At 41.4% G+C, this 19,933-nt stretch overlaps 1 protein-coding gene across 2 annotated transcripts in view; it reads right to left on the minus strand.

Annotated features, from left to right (window-relative positions):
- bcar1 (BCAR1 scaffold protein, Cas family member) overlaps positions 1–19,933 on the minus strand; it is a 56,632-nt gene that overhangs the window by 27,457 nt on the left and 9,242 nt on the right. Inside the window, exon 1 of one of the 2 annotated variants that reach the window (XM_029154812.3) lies at positions 9,562–10,689. The exons of the other annotated variant lie outside the window; for it this stretch is intronic. Within the exon in view, the coding sequence (XP_029010645.1) occupies positions 9,562–9,573 (12 nt within the window). The 5' untranslated portion in view covers positions 9,574–10,689. Of the gene's footprint in view, positions 1–9,561; positions 10,690–19,933 lie in introns of those variants that run through there. 2 annotated transcript variants of the gene reach the window in all.

Below are 19,933 nucleotides of genomic sequence, written 5' to 3' on the forward strand. Positions count from 1 at the left end.
TGATGTCCATTAAGTCTACAGTGCAGCCATTAGTTAGCGCAGTGTGCCTTCAAAGATCAAACAGGAGGCCTTGTCATGTATCATGTATGTAAAACAGTCAGAAAGTCGAGGGGGGAGCAGTCTCACTTAATCTGGTGGAGGGTCCGTAGTGGCTTAAATTAGTCTTTTTCCAAAGCTTGGAAAATTGTGCTATGAAAGGTAACTTATAATTACTTTAATAATTAGTTTTCTATTTACTAAAACGTCATTGGCTCTCTAGTAGAAAACCAGAAATGTACAGTAAGCGGTGACCACTAAGTCCCTACTGATTCCTCTGTCTTACCTAGACAGCTTCTTCCCCATAACTCATATGGAGTTAACCTCAATAATCAACTCTTCCAAGTCGTCCGCTTGCCTTTTAGATCCAATCCCAAACAGATTACTCAAAGAAGTTCTACCTTAATCAGCTCGTCCATATTAAATCAAATCAACCAATCATTACATTTAGGCTATGTACCACAGGCCTTTAAGGTGGCTGTGGTCAAACCTCTATTGAAAAAAACCAACCCTTGACCCTGGACAACTAGCCAACTATAGGCCCATTTCAAATTTACCCTTTATTTCCAAGATTCTGGAAAAAATCGTGGCTAAACAATTATCTGACCACCTGAGTGGGAAAAACCTATACGAAGATTTTCAGTCAGGATTTAGAAAACATCATAGCACAGCTCTGGTTAGAGTCACTAATGATCTTCTATTAGCTTTGGACAATGGTCTAGTTTCTGTCCTTGTCCTGTTAGATCTTAGGGCTGCATTTGATACAATTGATCATAAGATTCTATTACAGACACTAGAACATAGAATCGGGATTAATGGAACAGCATTGGGATGGTTTAAATCCTATTTGTTTAACAGATTCCAGTTTGTTCATGTTAATGATGAATTCTCCACATGCACAAGGATTAGCTATGGAGTACCACAGGGTTCTGTGCTGGGTCCAATTCTGTTTAGCCTATACATGTCTCCTCTAGGTGAGATTATTAAAAAGCATTCTATTAATTTTCATTTTTACGCAGATGATACTCAGCTATATATGTCCTTGGAACCAAATGAAACAGATCAACTAGTCAAAATTCAGGGTTGTTTAAAAGACATCAAATCCTGGATGTCCCAAAACTTCCTTCAACTAAACTCAGATAAAACCGAGATTCTTATTGTTGGGCCTAAAAATCTCAGTCAGATAGCAACCCTGGATGGCATAACATTAGCTTCAATTCAATTCAATTCAATTCAATTTTATTTATATAGCGCCAAATCACAACAAAGTTATTTCAAGGCACTTTACAAAGTAAGGTTTAAAACCTCACACAACTAAACCCAACAAATCCCACATACAGCAAGCATTTAATTTGACAGCAACAGTGGAGAGGAAAAACTCCCTCTCTAACGAGGAAGAAACCTCCAGCAGAACCAGACTGGATGTGGGCGGCCATCTGCCTCGACCGGTTGGGGTGAGAGGATAGAGAGATAGAAAAGCACAGCAACAGCAACAAGCAACAACAAGCAACAACAGAGCACAGGCAGGATGGTAGGACCAGGGACTGGATGCAGGCAGGATGGTTGGATCCGCAGCTGCCCATCACAGACACCAAACTTTGAGTCCAATGATACCTGTGGGTGAGGACAGAGAGGGAGAAAGAGTGGGGGGGGGGGGGGGAGAGAGGAGAGAAGCACAACTACTGGACAGAAAGAGACAAGGTTAGTTAAACATTGGACAATGATGGGAGGTTATGGGACAGAGGAGGTAGAAGGAAACAGAGGAGCTCAGTGTATAAATTAAGTCCCCCAGCAGTCTATGTCTATTGCAGCTTAACTAAGAGATGGTTCCTGTGACTAATAATAATTGCCAGTGACCTGAACCATCTCTAACTATAAGCTTTATCAAAAAGGAAGGTTTTAAGCCTAATCTTAAAGGTGGAGAGTGTGTCAGCTTCTCGAAGCTGAAGAGGGAGCTGGTTCCAGAGGAGAGGAGCTTGGTAGCTAAAAGCTCTGCCCCCTGTTCTACATTTAAACACTCTAGGAACCGCAAGTAGCCCAGCGCTCTGAGAACGAAGTGTTCTGCTGGGAGCATAAGGAACTATAAGGTCTTTAAGATAAGAAGGAGCTTTATCATTGAGTACTTTGTATGTGAGTAGGAGAATTTTAAATTCTATCCTACATTTTACAGGCAGCCAGTGCAGAGAAGCTAATGTAGGAGAAATGTGATCTCTCTTTCTAAGTCCTGTCAGAACTCTGGCTGCAGCATTTTGAATGAGCTGTAGGCTTTTTAAGGAGCTGTTAGGACATCCTATGAGTAAGGAGTTACAGTAGTCCAGCCTAGAGGTAACAAATGCATGGATCAGTTTCTCTGCATCGCTCTGAGAGAGGATGCTTCTGATTTTAACTATATTTCTAAGGTGGAAGTAGGCGGTTCTGGAGATTTGTTTAATGTATGATGTAAAAGAGAGATCCTGGTCAAACATGACACCAAGGTTCCTCACAGTAGAATCTGAAGCTAATGTTATGCCATCCAGGGTGGCTATCTGACTCAATAGTGTCTCTCTCAGATTTTTAGGCCCAACAATAAGAATCTCGGTTTTATCTGAGTTTAGTTTAAGGAAGTTTTGGGACATCCAGGATTTGATGTCTTTTAAACAACCCTGAATTTTGACTAGTTGATCTGTTTCATTTGGTTCCAAGGACATGTATAGCTGAGTATCATCTGCGTAAAAATGAAAATTAATAGAATGCTTTCTAATAATCTCACCTAGAGGAGACATGTATAAGCTAAACAGAATTGGACCCAGCACAGAACCCTGTGGAACTCCATAGCTAATCCTTGTGCGTGTGGAGAATTTATCATTAACATGAACAAACTGGAATCTGTTCAACAAATAGGATTTAAACCATCCCAATGCTGTTCCATTAATCCCGATTCTATGTTCTAGTGTCTGTAATAGAATGTGATGATCAATTGTATCAAATGCAGCACTAAGATCTAACAGGACAAGGACAGAAACTAGACCATTATCCGAAGCTAATAGAAGATCATTAGTGACTCTAACCAGAGCTGTTTCTGTGCTATGATGTTTTCTAAATCCTGACTGAAAATCTTCATACAGGTTATTCCCACTAAGGTGGTCAGATAATTGTTTAGCCACGATTTTTTCCAGAATCTTGGAAATAAAGGGTAAATTTGAAATGGGCCTATAGTTGGCTAGTTGTCCAGGGTCAAGGGTTGGTTTTTTCAATAGAGGTTTGACCACAGCCACCTTAAAAGCCTGTGGTACATAGCCTAGTTGTAAAGATTGGTTGATTTGATTTAATATGGATGAGCTGATTAAAGGTAGAACTTCTTTGAGTAATCTGGTTGGGATTGGATCTAAAAGACAAGTGGACGACTTGGAAGAGTTAATTATTGAGGTTAACTCCATATGAGTTATAGGGGAGAAGCTGTCTAGGTAAGACAGAGGATTTAATAAATTTAAAGTTGATGGATCTAGACAGTGCTTTCTGTCATTTGGAAGAAGTCGCTGCTGAATGTTTTTTCTAATGATGATAATTTTATTAGTAAAGTAGTTCATAAAGTCATTGCTGCTGAGATTTAAGGGGATAGTAGACTCAATACAGCTATGACTCTTTGTCAGCCTGGCTACAGTGCTGAAAAGAAACCTGGGGTTGTTTTTGTTTTCCTCAATTAGGGAGGAATAATATGTTTTTCTAGCAGCACAAAGTGCTTTTTTATATTTCATTAGACTGTCCTTCCATGCAATGCAGTTTACATTTATTTTGTTGGAACGCCACTGTCTTTCTAGTTGTCTAGTCCTTTGCTTTAGACTGCGGATGTCTGAGTTATACCACGGAGCTAACCTCCTCTGATTCACTGTCTTCTTCTTCAGAGGAGCCACTGTGTCTAACATTGTACGTAGAGAAGCTGCAGCATCATCTACAAGACAGTCAACCTGTTCATAAGGATTAAGGTGACTGTTCTCTGTGTATCTGCAAGACATTGAGGCAAAAGATGATGGAATCATCTGCTTGAATCTGGCAACAGCATTGTCAGATAAACATCTGCTATAGTAACATTTCTTTCCAGCTGTTATAGGGTTAGTCGTGCTAAATTCAAAAGTTAATAAGAAATGGTCAGATAACAGAGGGTTTTGGGGAAGAACTATTAAATTATCAATTTCAACCCCATATGTCAGGACAAGATCTAGGGTGTGGTTAAAACGATGAGTGGGTTCATTTACCTGCTGTGTAAAACCAATAGTGTCTATTAAGGAGTTAAAAGCAGTGCTGAGACAGTTGCTGTCAACATCTACATGAATGTTAAAGTCTCCCACTACAATGACTTTATCTGTGCTAAGAACTAAGTCAGATAAGAATTCAGAGAATTCAGTTAAGAACTCCGAATATGGAGCAGGAGGACGGTAAACAATACAAAACACAACTGGCTTCTGAGTTTTAGAGTCTGGGTGAGAAAGGCTCAGAGTGAGGCTCTCAAATGAGTTATAACTATGTTTAGGTTTAGGAGTAATTAATAAATCTGAGTTATAAATTGCTGCTACTCCTCCACCTCTACCTGTACTTCTTGGAACATGATAGTTGATGTGACTCATTGGAGTCGACTCATTTAAAGTAACATATTCATCCTGCTGCAGCCAGGTTTCAGTGAGACAGAACAGATCTATGTGATGGTCACTTATCAAGTCATTTATTAAAAAGGATTTAGATGAGAGAGATCTGATATTTAATAAACCACACTTTATTAGCTTACTATTACTTTGTTCCGTAAGAGGAACTGTTTTGATGTTTATTAAATTCTGGTAAGTCACTCCTCTTTGATTTGTTTGTGACTTGTATAGTTTAGGTGGTCGAGAAGCAGACACAGTCTCTATGCGATAACTAAGACTAAGAGTGGGTCGCGGCTGTAGAGAACGTGCAGAGAGGCGTGTAAGACTGCGACTCTGCGTCCTGGGCTCCACTCTGAGTTGTCAAGCAGTGGGGGGACTAAGCAACATGGCCATGTTACTAGAGAGCAGAGAGGCTCCGTTCAACGTGGGATGGACGCCGTCTCTTCTAATCAGCCCAGGTTTTCCCCAAAAAGTGCTCCAATTAGCCACAAAGCCCACACCGTTTGCAGGACACCACTTAGACAACCAGCAGTGGAGCGATGACAGCCGGCTATACATGTCATCGCTGGTCACATTGGGGAGGGGTCCAGAGAAAACTACGGAGTCCGACATTGTTTTGGCGAACGAACACACCGACTCAATGTTAGTTTTAGTGACTTCCGATTGGCGTAACCGGGCGTCATTAGCTCCTGCGTGTATTACGATCTTAGCGTACTTACGCTTATCCTTAGACAGGAGCTTAAGATAAGACTCAATGTCGCCCGCTCTGGCCCCAGGCAAACACCTAACTATGACCGCTGGATTCTCTAACTTCACGTTTCGGACTATGGAGTCACCAATGATCAGAGTGGGTTTCTCAGCGGGTGAGTGGGGAAAATCTGTTTGAAACGTGAAGCGGTTGGTGGTGAACCGTGGGCGCCTGCCTAAAGCTACGTTTCTTACGAGCCGTGACCCAGTCGTTGCCCAGCTGCCTGGGACCTGCCGGGGGACTGGTAGCACCTAAGCTAGGAGGCTCCGCACCGGCTAAAGGGACCTGGCTAGCTGGCCTGTTTTCTAAAGTGCGAAGCCGAGACTCTAAGTCTAACAACCTCGCCTCCAACCCTGCAACTAGCGTACACCTATTACAGATACCATTACCATCACTAAAGGAGGCGGAGGATAAGCTAAACATAAGACACACCGAGCACCGAACAGAGCGAGAGGGAGAGGAAAAGGGGGAAGCCATAGCAGGAAAGTAAGCTAGGAGCTACGCTAGCGGAGAAAACACTTAGATAACAGTGTAAATTAGCAGGACGTTTAATGAAAGGAAAAGATGCTTGAGTGTTACAAGCTTGTTTTGCAACTTTTAGCAGTCGCTATCGGATATAAAACGATAATATTTAGAAAAGAGCGGAGAGTAACGCTGTACACACACAGCGGCAGCAAACCTCAGTAACCGGAAGTGACGCGATACGCTTACCGACAGTCAGCCGATTACCGTCAGTCAGTGGTGATAACCTGAAGCTTCAGATTCTACTGTGAGGAACCTTGGTGTCATCTTTGACCAGGATCTCTCTTTTACATCATACATTAAACAAATCTCCAGAACCACCTACTTCCACCAAGCAGAGAAACTGATCCATCCATTTGTTACCTCTAGGCTGGACTACTGTAACTCCTTACTCATAGGATGTCCTAACAGCTCCTTAAAAAGCCTACAGCTTATTCAAAATGCTGCAGCCAGAGTTCTGACAGGACTTGGAAAGAGAGATCACATTTCTCCTACATTAGCTTCTCTGCACTGGCTGCCTGTAATAGAATTTAAAATTCTGCTACTCACCTACAAAGTACCCAATGTTAAAGCTCCTTCTTATCTTAAAGACCTCATAGTTCCTTATGCTCTCAGCAGAACACTTCGTTCTCAGAGCGCTGGGCTACTTGTGGTTCCTAGAGCCTTTAAATGTAGAACAGGGGGCAGAGCTTTTAGCTACCAAGCTCCTCTCCTCTGGAACCAGCTCCCTCTTAAGGTTCGAGAAGCTGACACACTCTCCACCTTTAAGATTAGGCTTAAAACCTTCCTTTTTGATAAAGCTTATAGTTAGAGATGGTTCAGGTCACTGGCAATTATTGTTAGTCATAGGAACCATCTCTTAGTTAAGCTGCAATAGACATAGACTGCTGGGGGACTTAATTTATACACTGAGCTCCTCTGTTTCCTTCTACCTCCTCTGTCCAATAACCTCCCACCATTGTCCCATGTTTAACTAACCTTGTCTCTTTCTCTCCATTAGTTGTGCTTCTCTCCTCTCCCCCCCCCCACCCCCACTCTTTCTCCCTCTCTGTCCTCACCCACAGGTATCATTGGACTCAAAGTTTGGTGTCTGTGATGGGCAGCTGCGGATCCAACCATCCTGCCTGCATCCAGTCCCTGGTCCTACCATCCTGCCTGTGCTCTGTTGTTGCTTGTTGTCTTGAAATAACTTTGTTGTGATTTGGCGCTATATAAATAAAATTGAATTTAATTGAATTGAATTCTCTATCCCCGTATGGGTTGACGCTCTGGTGAAGCCTACCCCAGCTGCCATTCTGGGGAAACCAAGGTTCACCCTGGACAGCTTGCTACTCCTTCACAGGGCCACACGTAGGACAGACATCCACTCTCCACACTAGCTCCCTAAAAGCCCCGTGTGTGGCTATCCACTGGTCCCCCAGTGAGCAGATGGGTCATATGCAGAGAACACAATTTCCACAAGGGGATCAATAAAGTATGTTTGATCTTATCTCCTCAGACTCCACCTGGCCGACCCCTGGGGATGGAAGCCAGCCAACAGTGCTAACTACTACAACACAGTGAGCACTGAGTGATGACAACATGACCCATGACAGAGTAGAGTAGGTACACATATGACCACAGTACGATGTTCATCAGCATGGGAATAGGAAGAGGTTTGCATAGTAAACACACTGTTACAGCCATAATTAATTGTATGATATCATCAGTTTTTCACAACATCACAACATCCTGTCCCATCTTCAGATGCTTCGGTGCTGGCTCCCAGAACCTTGTGGCATCTGGGTCAAAGGTGTGTGAGTCACATAGGACAATGTGTGACACAGAGTCAGAGGGAGGCTGATAGCACAGTTTTCAGGTGTCTACATCAGACACGGACTGGCCGTGTGTTTTGGTGGCTGGGCCCTCTCCTGAACATGGTCAGCTGGCGTGTTGGTGTGTGTGTCACACAGGAGGAAAGGGCGATTTCCTGTTATGACCCAGTGAGTGAAGAAACGCTGCTGCTACAGTTTACATGTACATATGCATGTCCGTGTGGTAGTCCTCATATGAAGGCCAACACACAAGAGCAGGGATGAGTTTGATCCAGAGGATCCTGATTCTGTGCATGGATGCAGACACTTGACATTTTCTACCCAACACACTGGGTCTTCTGTGGAGGGAATCCAAACCTGCCCTGGCCTCATTAACTCTTTCTCACTCTGACACTGAGCGTGTCATGGATTATGTCTAGGAGGTGTGATGATATGTAAAGATAAAGCTGATGTGGATATTGAACATATCAGTGATACGGTTTTAGGCAGTGTATGTATTTCATGCAAAAAGATCCACGTCAATCAAAACAACATAGAATTAGGTCAGAACTGTTTTGATTCCATTGTGAATAATTGTATGACTACATATTTTGAGCTACGGGGGATACAACTGAAGACTGATGCTGTGAGAGAGAGAAAATGTAGATTTGTAAAGTGTGAAAGCTTTTAGTTTTGTTAGTTCCACCTGCAGGCGACTGAGCTTCTACTCTGTGGATGAAAATAAACGGACACATGTGGGTTTATCACGCCCAGTGGCCGTCTACGAGCTAGTTCTTTATATGAATGACCCACAAATTGCTTTGCTTCCCAGCCACATTCCTGACTGTGTAGTTACTCTAAACACACAGACACGATATGAGGCACAAGAATGTCTCAGACAATAGCAGGCATGGACGACTGCTGCCGTTTCTTCTTTTTATCTCTGTCCATCCTCCTCTCTTCCCTCTGTTCTAACCACTCTTCCCTTCCTTTTGTCAGTGGTCCACTCCTCTGCCTGGTTCACTAAGTCACTTCTATTCAGTACGTGCACATATCATCCATGTCCTGACCTGCTTTCTGATCTCATTTTACCAAAATCATTTTTGTCTTTCAGTGGACGGATCACCTCCCTCTGTCTATAAAACCTTTATTTTTTTCCACTTCTCCCTGAGTCAGCAGAAAAACAGGGCGTGCTTTTGTTTCGTCTTATTTTGGCCATAAACTTAGAAAGACGTCATGGGCATCGTTGGAATTTAGCAGGAAAAGCTCTTAGCAAGATTACAGCCATCAAATGACAATTTCAGTCAAATTCAAGCTTACAGAAATCACTGCTTTGTTTTACTCAACTTAGTTGACATGTGCGTTAAATGACTCAACCTTTAGACAAGTCCAGTAAAGTTTTCCTTTATTCATAAATCTATTCATAAACCTATTTTGTGCCTAAACTTAAAAACAACGAACTAGGGAGGACTTTTAGCCCTGTTTCCCTGCACATTCCATTGCAGTAAAATCTCAGCCTGTGCTGACTTTAATCCTTTACACCAAACACACATGGATACGAGCAAAGCAAACACACACACCCCACTGAGAGTCAACAAGAGGTAAAAATTCTCAAAGAAAATGTTAATTCCTGTCTGCCTCTCCTCCCCCTTCACATTTTCCTTTTCTTCTCTCGCTCTTTGCGTTTTCCTACCCTCCCCACTCGGTCTGTGCACAGCTGGACTGGTGCTAAAACCTCAAAACCACAGAGACATATCGACCCGCAGGGATGAGGGACAAACACTAAGACAGGCCTTGAATTCACTTCCAGAAGCTGTGTGTTTTTCATGCACACCCACACACTCACCAGATAGTTCATTGTGTCCCTGCTGCAGTGAGGTGGCCTGGTGACTCTGAGTCTGTAGCTCAGCCCGTGTGACTCTTTGCCAACTAGATCCTGTTCAAAGAGAAGATCCCAAAAATCCCCAAAGTCGTCCAAGTCTCCTCCTTCAGCCTCCTTCCTTTCCTTCCCGTTTCCCTTCTTTACCTCTGTCTCTTCTTCTATCGTGCTCTGTCTTGTTTTCAGGAGTGAAGCAGATTCCAACACATTCTGCACAGAGTGATCTCACACAGCAAAAATGAAAAGGCTGCTTGGCCCATTTACTTCTAGCCTCTCCTCCTCTTTCTCCCTTGATCTCCTGCTCTTTCTAGCCCGAGGAGAGGAGTGAGTAACCTGACACATCGCTTCCTGCTGGATCCTGATATTCCCTCTCTCCAGTCTGGCCATTGGCCTGAAAAGCTCTTCTCATGCAAATCAGCTCTTCCCTCCCACTGTTCATACTTTCTGCTTTAACACTCCCCCTGGCGGTGAGACACAGTCATTGCTCTGAGACGCTGCTGAGACAAATATTCAGCAAAAGGCAAGGTTACCTCACCTAGTATTTTTACTGTAAAGTTATCATCCCACATTAATGAGCTGCTTACTTAAAACAAACAATCTCCATTGCAACAGTCGAAAGCTTGTTTTCTGGAAAAACTGCCCCAGGGGAAAAAATCTGTTGTTCTTGTCTTAAAACAAATCTTTTGATTTTTAATTAAATAAATGAGTTTCTAAGATAAAGCAGTAAGAGATTTTAATCCAAGGATTAAGTAAAAAAAAGTAAAGTAAAAAAAAAGCAGGACGCAAACTAATTCAAAACAAAATATAGAAAACAGTCCAGCAAGCTAAATATGTCAGAAAACAATCAGCTCATTAGTAAAACATACCCATATTACATGTAGCCAGACCTCCATTGGATGCAGCTGTGTGGGCTGCAGTGTGTGTTTATTCTTTTCTCTGTGTGACTGCTATTCCAATTCCACAACGTAACTGTTGATCTGGTGATGCTTTTGTACAGTAGTTATTTACAAGTAAACCCTAATGTATTTTTGCCAAGCATTACAATAATGTTACTCAAGGAAAATACATAATTATAAAAGATCTACAGGTAATATCAATTAATTTAACTAACTAACTAACTAACTAACTAACTAACTAACTAACTAACTAACTAACTAACTAACTAACTAACTAACTAACTAACTAACTAATTCAGGATAACATATATTTCTCATAATCATTGTTGCAGATGTTCCACTGTTAATTATGTTATGTGTCTGCTCTACTGGACTTTTGAAGGACTTTCTGTTTCACCTAAGTTGTCAGGTTTGGTTCTATTTCCTGTTTTATTTTGTAGTACTTCCGGTTTCTGTTCTCATCGTGTCAGTTCCAGTCTTACTTCCGGTTTTCATTACACACACCTGTCTTAGTTTAGTCATCACTCCTGTGTATTTAACCACCACCAGTTACCATTGCCAGATCGTTGAATGCTAGTCATCACTTTCCAGCAATTCTCTCAGTTCACCTTACCTTGTCTTGATCCCGTTCCGTGCTTCTGACCGCCGACTCCTGCTCAATCCTGAATGGTACTCTTGCCGTGTTTATTCTGTTGCTGAACCTTTCCCGTCTCTGGACCTGAGTACGCCTGCTCCTTTTGTACTGAAACCTGAGCCTTATTGTGTATGACCTGGACCGTCTGTGATAACGATTGCTGGATTAAACCTTGATTTCTACCATCTATCTTGTGTCTCCGCACTGTGCATGTGGGTCCGATCCCTGCCTAAGCTTGACATTATGTTCCTGTTACTGACTGACAGAGATGCTACAGCAAGTGTTACTTGAGTTGATGGCATCATTTATTAATTTACTTTACTACGGACCCCCAACGGAGCCCTTTCACCATGGACAAATACAGAAAAGAAGACAGTCCAAACTTTCACATCGTGTTTGGTGTCCACATGATCTGGGAACAACTGTGCAAAGTATACATAAAGACCCAAATGGAACAAAATATGTACATTTCAGGGAAAGTGAAATGCATTTTATCTAGTTTATGTAACAGTCATTGAAACACAGTCTTTATTGTATTGTGTAGTCTGTACAGGCTCAAACCAAGTGTCCATGGGTCTCACACAAAAAGTCACTATTGTAAATCTGACGTGGTTCAGTGAGAGGCGTCACCCGAAGCCCAACAGACAAAGACAAAGTGTGTTTGTTGCTGTCGTGTAGCTGCACTGTCTGCTCACTTGACTTGTATTAGAGTATTTGTCACCATTTGACTCGAATGAAAACAGTGAGATGAATAAAAGGCAAGAAAGAACTGTAGGAACTGAAGTCTGGCTGAATTTATAATTAGCTCAGCCTGGATCCAAAATTCTCTCAGCCTCTCTGCTAATGCAGAACAGACAAGAACAGTTGTCACATTGTGTTTGACGTGGACTGGCACTTGTGCCAACTACTCAATGGAGCATTCCACAGACCCACACACATTTCAACCCCTAGTGACCTGGGCACTGCCCTCTCTGACCCCAACGCTCCACAAAAACGGCCTCTGTTACACTGACCTACAAATGGCAAAGCCCCCAAACTGCTCAAACTTTCACAAAGAATAGACTGAAGATTAAGGGATCTAGGTCGACGGAAATCTGAATATGGTAATACTTCCTGCTGGAGAAGTGGCTTTATGTGTCTCTTCTCTCAGTGAAGACCGAGACCGCAACAAGAGCTAAAATTTAGCAGTTAAAAAATGACATTCATCAGATAAACATGAATTACTCTCAACATTCATTTCAACACAATTATAGATATACTGCATCAGATGTTACAAAACTGGATCAGCCTACAGCTAAAGTCCTGAACAATAGTTTTATTCTCTACATTAAGCTTAACTGAACACGAGCTGTAGGATTAACACAGAGCTACCATGAAACACACAAAAAAAGAAAACATGAGGTGGCCATCAGCATCGGTATGATTATGTGACTACATACGTTTTGTGTTTATTGATTCATCATGATTGTTCAATACTACAGTATAATGTCCAACATTAATTATAAAAAAATGCAGCAGCAGCAAAATGCTTCAGCCTCATTCCAGCAGCAAGATGAAACTGCCTAAAGCGTTTAACGTTAGGGCTATCTCCCAGATAGAGCGATGAAGCTGCTGTGATGGGGTTGCTTGGCTTTTCTACTAGTGTCAGTGTCTGTGCTGTTAGATGAGCATAGGTCCTGTGCCAAAAATAAATGTACATTAACTTTATAAATTATTATTGTCTTTACAGATCAATAATAATATATATTTACCACGCACACACCTCGCATCACAAACAAAACGAGTCACACAAAATCATTCAGAAGTCTAATAGAACCTTCTTGCGAATGCTTCCCTCCTGGTCTGCTGGAGGTTTCTTCCTCCAGCAGACCATCTGCCTTGACTGGTTAGGGTGAGGGGAGAGAGAGAGAGAAAAGCACAGCAACAACAATAAGCAACAACTGAGTACATGCAGGATGGATGGACTAGAGACTGGACACACAAAAAGGAAGGTTTTAAGCCTGATCTTAAAGGTGGAGAGTGTGTCAGCTTCTCAAACTTGAACAGGGAGCTGGTTCCAGAGGAGAGGAGCTTGGTAGCTAAAAGCTCTGCCCCTTGTTCTACATTTAAAGGCTCTAGGAACCACAAGTAGCCCAGCGCTCTGAGAACGAAGTGTTCTGCTGGGAGCATAAGGAACTATGAGGTCTTTAAGATAAGAAGGAGCTTTATGATTGAGTACTTTGTAGGTGAGTAGGAGAATTTTAAATTCTATCCTACATTTTACAGGCAGCCAGTACAGAGAAGCTAATGTAGGAGAAATGTGATCTCTATTTCTAAGTCCTGTCAGAACTCTGGCTGCAGCATTTTGAATAAGCTGTAGGCTTTTTAAGGAGCTGTTAGGACATCCTATGAGTAAGAAGCTACAGTAGTCCAGCCTAGAGGTAACAAATGCATGGATCATTTTCTCTGCTTGCTCTGAGAGAGGATGCTTCTGATTATAGCTATATTTTTAAGATGAAAGTAGGCTGTTCTAGAGATTTGTTTAATGTATGATGTAAAAGAGAGATCCTGGTCAAAGATGACACCAAGGTTCCTCACAGTAGAATCTGAAGCTAATGTTATGTCATCCAGGGTGACCACGTGACGGTCGTGAAGGTCGTGAAGGTCCATGCACATGCAAAATTCACTTTTTGGACATTCTGGTACCTTTATTTGACTCCCTGGGTCCTGTGTTAGAAGTACACCCCCTACTTATGTCATATTATTGAGAGTTTATCCAATGCGGTTCAAGAACCATGGTTTCAAATTTGGTGGACTATGTACGTCTGCATTCGCTTGACCACTCACAGAACCAGCTTCAGCCCCGCCCAGACAAACCTGGACCCCTAAATATACCTCCAACATTACATTTTAGTCACTCACTGCGCGCTCCAGCATAGTAGGTGGCGGTAATGCACCAAGACAAAAGAAGAAGAAGTCACTCAGGTTGAAGAAGCGCACCGTTCCTACAAGACATGATCCACTTGCTGTTTCCCCAAACGTAAGTACATGCTTGATACTTATTTGATGTATGTACTCCAGAAGTTTCTTTGGTTATAATGTAGCTTCCCTCCTGTGTAAGGAATGCTAATTGCTAGAACAGTTGAATCTAACAACTACAGCGACAGAGAGAGAGACAGTGTTGCAAGGTGCTGCCACGCAATTTGGATGAGTTCAAACCTCTTCAGCATTTGGCCGGTTCGAATCGTGTGATATATGGTACTGAGGTCATTCACTCAGCCCACATTTAGCTGCTAGCGTCATGTTAGCCGCTAGCGCAGCATTAGCGGCTAACATGACGTTGGCTTGGCTGCTACAGTAAGTTGAGAGAGTCAGCTGAGTTTCAAATTACTTCCGAGCCTGTCGTGTGTATGTTGTAGCCCAAGTAGACCTGTGAATTCGGGTTATGGCAAGTTCTATCTAAGTTTAACATGTATGTTGTTGCTGTCTTCTCGTATGTGTTGCTTATCTATCTTGTCAGCTAACTGTAAACGTGACTGTTGTTTTTTTTATACAGGCTGACGCATTCTAGCTACTGAAAAGCAAGGAGGTGCCTCTCTAACTGACGCCACTGCAGTGTGTGGACACACAGCTACCTTGTAGAAGAGTTTTTGTTCACCTCAGGAGCAAAGGTATGTACATTTAACAGCAGTATGATCGTTTGTTGGCCAATAGGCAGTTTTATTTGACAGAGATTTAGCATTTCACATTTCAGTAGTTGTAGTATTCATAATCTGATCTATATTATCTATATGTCTATATATTTACTCTGTATGCAGTTGGTCAACTTATTTTGATATTTTAGTCTCTTGACGGGTAAATTGTGATTCTTGTGTTATGGTGCAGATTTTGTGGAAAATGTGATGGAGACCATCTTCGATAAAATCCTGCTGGACTTAGGTTGTTCTATGTAGGACCTTGTAAACATCCCTGTCCCACCGGCCCTCTGAGCAGAATTTTGTGGTCTGCACATTGAGCTGTAAAGGTAACTTATCCAGCATTATATTGCTGGTGCATTGATTGACAATAAAGTTGGCTTTGACTATTGCTGTTTCATTGAACTATTTTTTTATGACGGAAAAAGGACAAATGTTTTATAATATTTCAGCTTTTATTGAGGTATTGCCACAAAAACAATAATTTAGGTATTTCACAGGTGGTCTAAGTCAAACCTAGGTGCCTTGTCCCTCAGGAAACACTGTCCTGATGCAGACCAGGGAAGATGGAATGACTTGGACTCTTCGCCCTAGATGTCACCAGCACCAGTTGACAAGACTTCTAGGCTAGATACCTGCAACAACTTGAGGTACACACAGACACAGTGTATACTGTCAAATTTATGAAGAAAAAAACAATAACTACATTTCTATTAGTTATATATTAGCACTTGATATATCATATACCTTACTAAAAGCAATTAAAATATATTAGGTCAATATGTATTTAGAACCAACACTATGTTTGTAAACCAGAGTTCCCAGGTACGTTATGATTAATCTGTAAATAGTAAAATGTTCTAAAATTGTTTAATTTTGGAGATACTGATTTATTCCATGCATCTGTAATTGTCTGATATACTGTATATTAAATGTGTTCTGTAATGAATACACATTGAATCATACTGGCTCCAGTCCTGGATCATCAACCATACATGACAGTAGGTTTGGCAACTGGTTCAGGCGTCTTGAGGCAAGATTTATTAAAATTTTAATTTATTAATAAAAGTAATAAACACATGCAATATCTTGAAAGCAATAGTTGCTGTCACACCATGCCTCTGTAGGCATTCACTGTTCCTAAATTGGCACTTAATTACAGACAAATACGGCAAAATATAAGCTGCAGATGAAGATCCCATTATAGAAAAATTATTTTCACACAGCAGCAGAACGAGAAATAAAAAAAACATGTAAAAATGAGTTTATATTAGTTTATCAAGCTATGCTCCCAAACAAGCTGTAGTTGTGTTATGAATATTCTGTTGTATTAATTCAGGCTGCTTATTGGCAACCATTAATATTAACGTTAGCAGCTAATCAAGTTGCGTATGTAGTTGCGTTTATAAATCAATAAATTAAATGTGAAATTGCCAGTTAGACGTACCTTGCGCCAGTCGAAGTGTAACTACAACAGCCTCCCATTTGACTTCAGAGTCAGATTTTGGATCAAACGTATGGTTGAACTCCACTACGAGGACGAGGTAGCCAGTTTCGCTGTTACAATGGATTCAGTGACCGTGACTTTTGATCCCCACGGCGGATCAGGGCTATGCGCTTCCTCAAAGGGGTGTGGCGATCAACTTCACTTGCGACACACTCTGAAAACAGAGCGACGAGAGGTAAAAACACACATTTTTAGACGGACCGTGTGGGCAATCTACAGAGCTTTTGGGCATGAAAAGTGTCAGGCTTCAGCAGATGTCGGACCCACATGCACAGTGCAGACGAGGTGTTCAGTTGACAAACAGATTTTATTGTACAAGCGTAGTCATGGCAGTCCAGGTCATACACGTTAAGTCTCTCTCTAAGGCTTAAGGCACAAAAGGAGCAGGCAAGATTCGGTTCCGAGGGCAGGCAAGGTTTCAGCAACTAGTGAGCTCAGCAGAGGTACAGACAGGGAGTAGGCTATATCGTGGTCAGACAATCAGAACGTTACCAAGAGATCCAGGCCTAGGTACAAGGAACAGGCAGGAATCGGCAGTCAGAAACAAACGGGATCGATGAACAAGGTAAGCTATACTGGTACGCTGGAAAGTGGTATGGAAACTCGACAATCTGGCGTCTGACTGCTGGCTGAGGTGGTGCTTAAATACTGGGTGTGATTACTAACTGTTGACAGGTGTGTTTGGTGAACCGGAGATAACAGGAAACATGTGTGATCTGGGAGAAACAGGAAGTCCATAAAAATAAAACAGGAACTAAAACTGGAACATGACAAAAAGTTACAGACACCTTACTGAGACATCAAGGTCCAGTTCTTTAGCATTGTGTAGCATGAAAAAAGCGTGTGCATGCACCTTTAATATTGTCTCTGAGATTCTTAGGCCCAACGATAGGAATTTCGGTTTTATCTGAATTTAGTTGAAGGAAGTTTTGGGACATCCAGGAATTGATGTCCTTGAAACAACTTTGAATTTTGATTAGTTGATCTGTTTCATTTGGTTCCAAAGACATATATAGCCAAGTATCATCTGCATAACAATAAAAAATTATAAAACGCTTCCTAATAATCTCACCTAGAGGAGACATGTATAGACTGAACAGTTTTGGACCAAGCACAGAACCCTGCGGTGCTGCAAAGATAATCCTTGTGCATGTATCAAATGCAGCACTAAGATCCAACAGGACAAGAACAGAAACTAGAAACTCCAACTGGAGCTGTTTCTGTGCTATGACATTTTCTAAATCCTGACTGAAAATCTTCAGGGTACCACTCAGGTGGTCAGATAATTGTTTAGTCATGATTTTTTTCAAGAATCTTAGAAATAAAGGGTAAATTTGAAATGGGCCTAGTTCTCCAGGGTCCAAAGTAGGTTTTTTCAATAAAGGTTTGACCACAGCCACCTTAAAAGCCTGTGGTACTGTACATAGTCTATATGTAAAGATTGGTTGGTTTGATTTAATATGGACAAGCTGATTTAAAGTAGAACTTCTTTGCGTAATCTGGTTGGGATGGGCAAGTGGACGAGTTAATTATTGAAGTTAACTCCATGTGAGTTATGGGGGAAAAGCTCTCTAAGTCAGACAGAGTACTTGAATTTATTGAAGTTTTTGGATCTAGACAGTGATTTCTGTCATTTGGAGGAAGTTGCTGATGAACGTCTTTCTTAATAGTGATAAATGTATTAGGACAGTAGGTTATAAAGTCAGTGCTGCTGAGATTTAAGGGGATAGTAGACTCAACACAGCTATGACTCTTAGTCAGCCTGGCTACATTGCTGAAAAGAAACTTCGGGTTGTTTTTGTTTTCCTCAGTTAAAGAAGAATTATATGTTTTTCTAGCAGCACAAACTGCTTTTTATATACAATTACACTGTCCTTCCATGCTATGCAGTCAACATTTATTTTGCTGGAACGCCACTGCCTTTCTAGTTGTCTGGTCCTGTGCTTTAGGCTGCAGGTCTCTGAGTTATACCACGGTAGCATGATGCTGGAGGAGAGCCCAGGAGAAAGCATTTGTAAATTCTCTGGCACGTGCCCCAAGCTCTGCCTCCCTCTCTTTACGCGATTTAAATCGTCCAACAAACACTTTAGTTGCATTTTTTATTTTGGGTATTGTTGTAAATGTGTAAAAAACAAAAGTATTTTTGCTGTACAGCCTCCAAGGTGCAAGTTGTAGGTAAAAGGTTGAAATAAACATATAACTGCGATAAGCAACCAATTGCCAAAATGCATAATCCACTTTTCTAACAATGTTCTAGACGGTTTTGGATCAGACACAATCACACTAAGATAACTAAAATAGTGAATATGTGCACAGTTTATTTATCTTAAAGAGTGAAACTAATGTAACTTTGTGTTTAACTGCATAGAGCAAGAATATCTGTAATCGATCCAATCAACATAGACAGAGCCTTATGATGCTGGTAAGCAGCAATCCAGACTAAGGAAGCCTCAGTGTGTAGCCTCAAGCAACATAAAAAACGTGTACATGCACGCACGCACGCACTTCTTAAGCATGTTACAACACATGCAGTACATCAGGAGCAGAACGCAGTCCATGATATTCTCAAGAGGCTACAGACTTTTATAGACCATCAGAAGTAGAGTAGGCTAATTAGCATCAGCCTTAACATAGGCTGGCACAACACTTGGCCACTGGAGTAGTGGAAACACAACAGGAGAGACCTTGACTCAGTCCATCCAAGCCTCCTGTCAGGTCCAGGTCAACCACAGGTCAGACGCCTGTTGTTGCTGTTTAGACATAAGGCCATTCACTGATCTCTAGAGCAGCACCGACTCCTTTCACGTCTATGTGCCATTCCACCTCTTTAGTCTGGAGTTCTTTTACTTTTCAACTTCAGCTCTTTAAATATATCAGTCATACAAAGCAGACTCCACTAACATGAGTTGGCACTCACTCACAGTTATTTCTTTTATAAAAAAAAAGAGTTTAATTGTTGAGGTTGTTGTTGTTGAGCTGTGATGGACTGGCGACCCATCCAGGGTGTACCCTGCCTCTCGCCCATAGTCAGCTGGGTTAGGCTCCAGCACCCCCGCATTAGGGAATAAGCGGCCTGGAAAATGGATGGATGGATGGTTGTTTTCTATAAAAAATAGTATATTTTATACATATTTTTCATAGTATATATTATACATATAGATTACCTTTTAACAAAGAACTGTAGCAGTTAAATTAAGCAAAGCGAGAGGTATTTATTTTATTAATTGAACATTGTGCTGTGTTAAATATTAGGGTGTTGTAAAATACGTCCAGATGATCTCAGTTGTTTAGATCTGCTTGTGACAATGTAGCCTAAATTCCACATCACATATATTTACGCGGTGTGAGCTATTGTTGATACAAACCATGAAGTCTCAGCCTGTCAATGTTTATTCAATTTCCAAACATTCATTTGAACAAAATTGAAACTTCTGTGTTCAGTTCAAATGCAACAATGTCTGTCCAGGTTGTTTCATGTCATTTGTCACGTCTCCAGCAGTCAACAAAATGAAATGGTGAATAACATTAACATATAACATATAATACAAAATTATAACATAATTAAAATACTATATGTTGTGTTTGTCGTGCTGTTTGATAGAAACAGACAACGTGTTAAACTAGTGGA

Source organism: Betta splendens, chromosome 6, assembly GCF_900634795.4.
Source record: "Betta splendens chromosome 6, fBetSpl5.4, whole genome shotgun sequence".
NCBI lineage: Eukaryota > Metazoa > Chordata > Actinopteri > Anabantiformes > Osphronemidae > Betta > Betta splendens.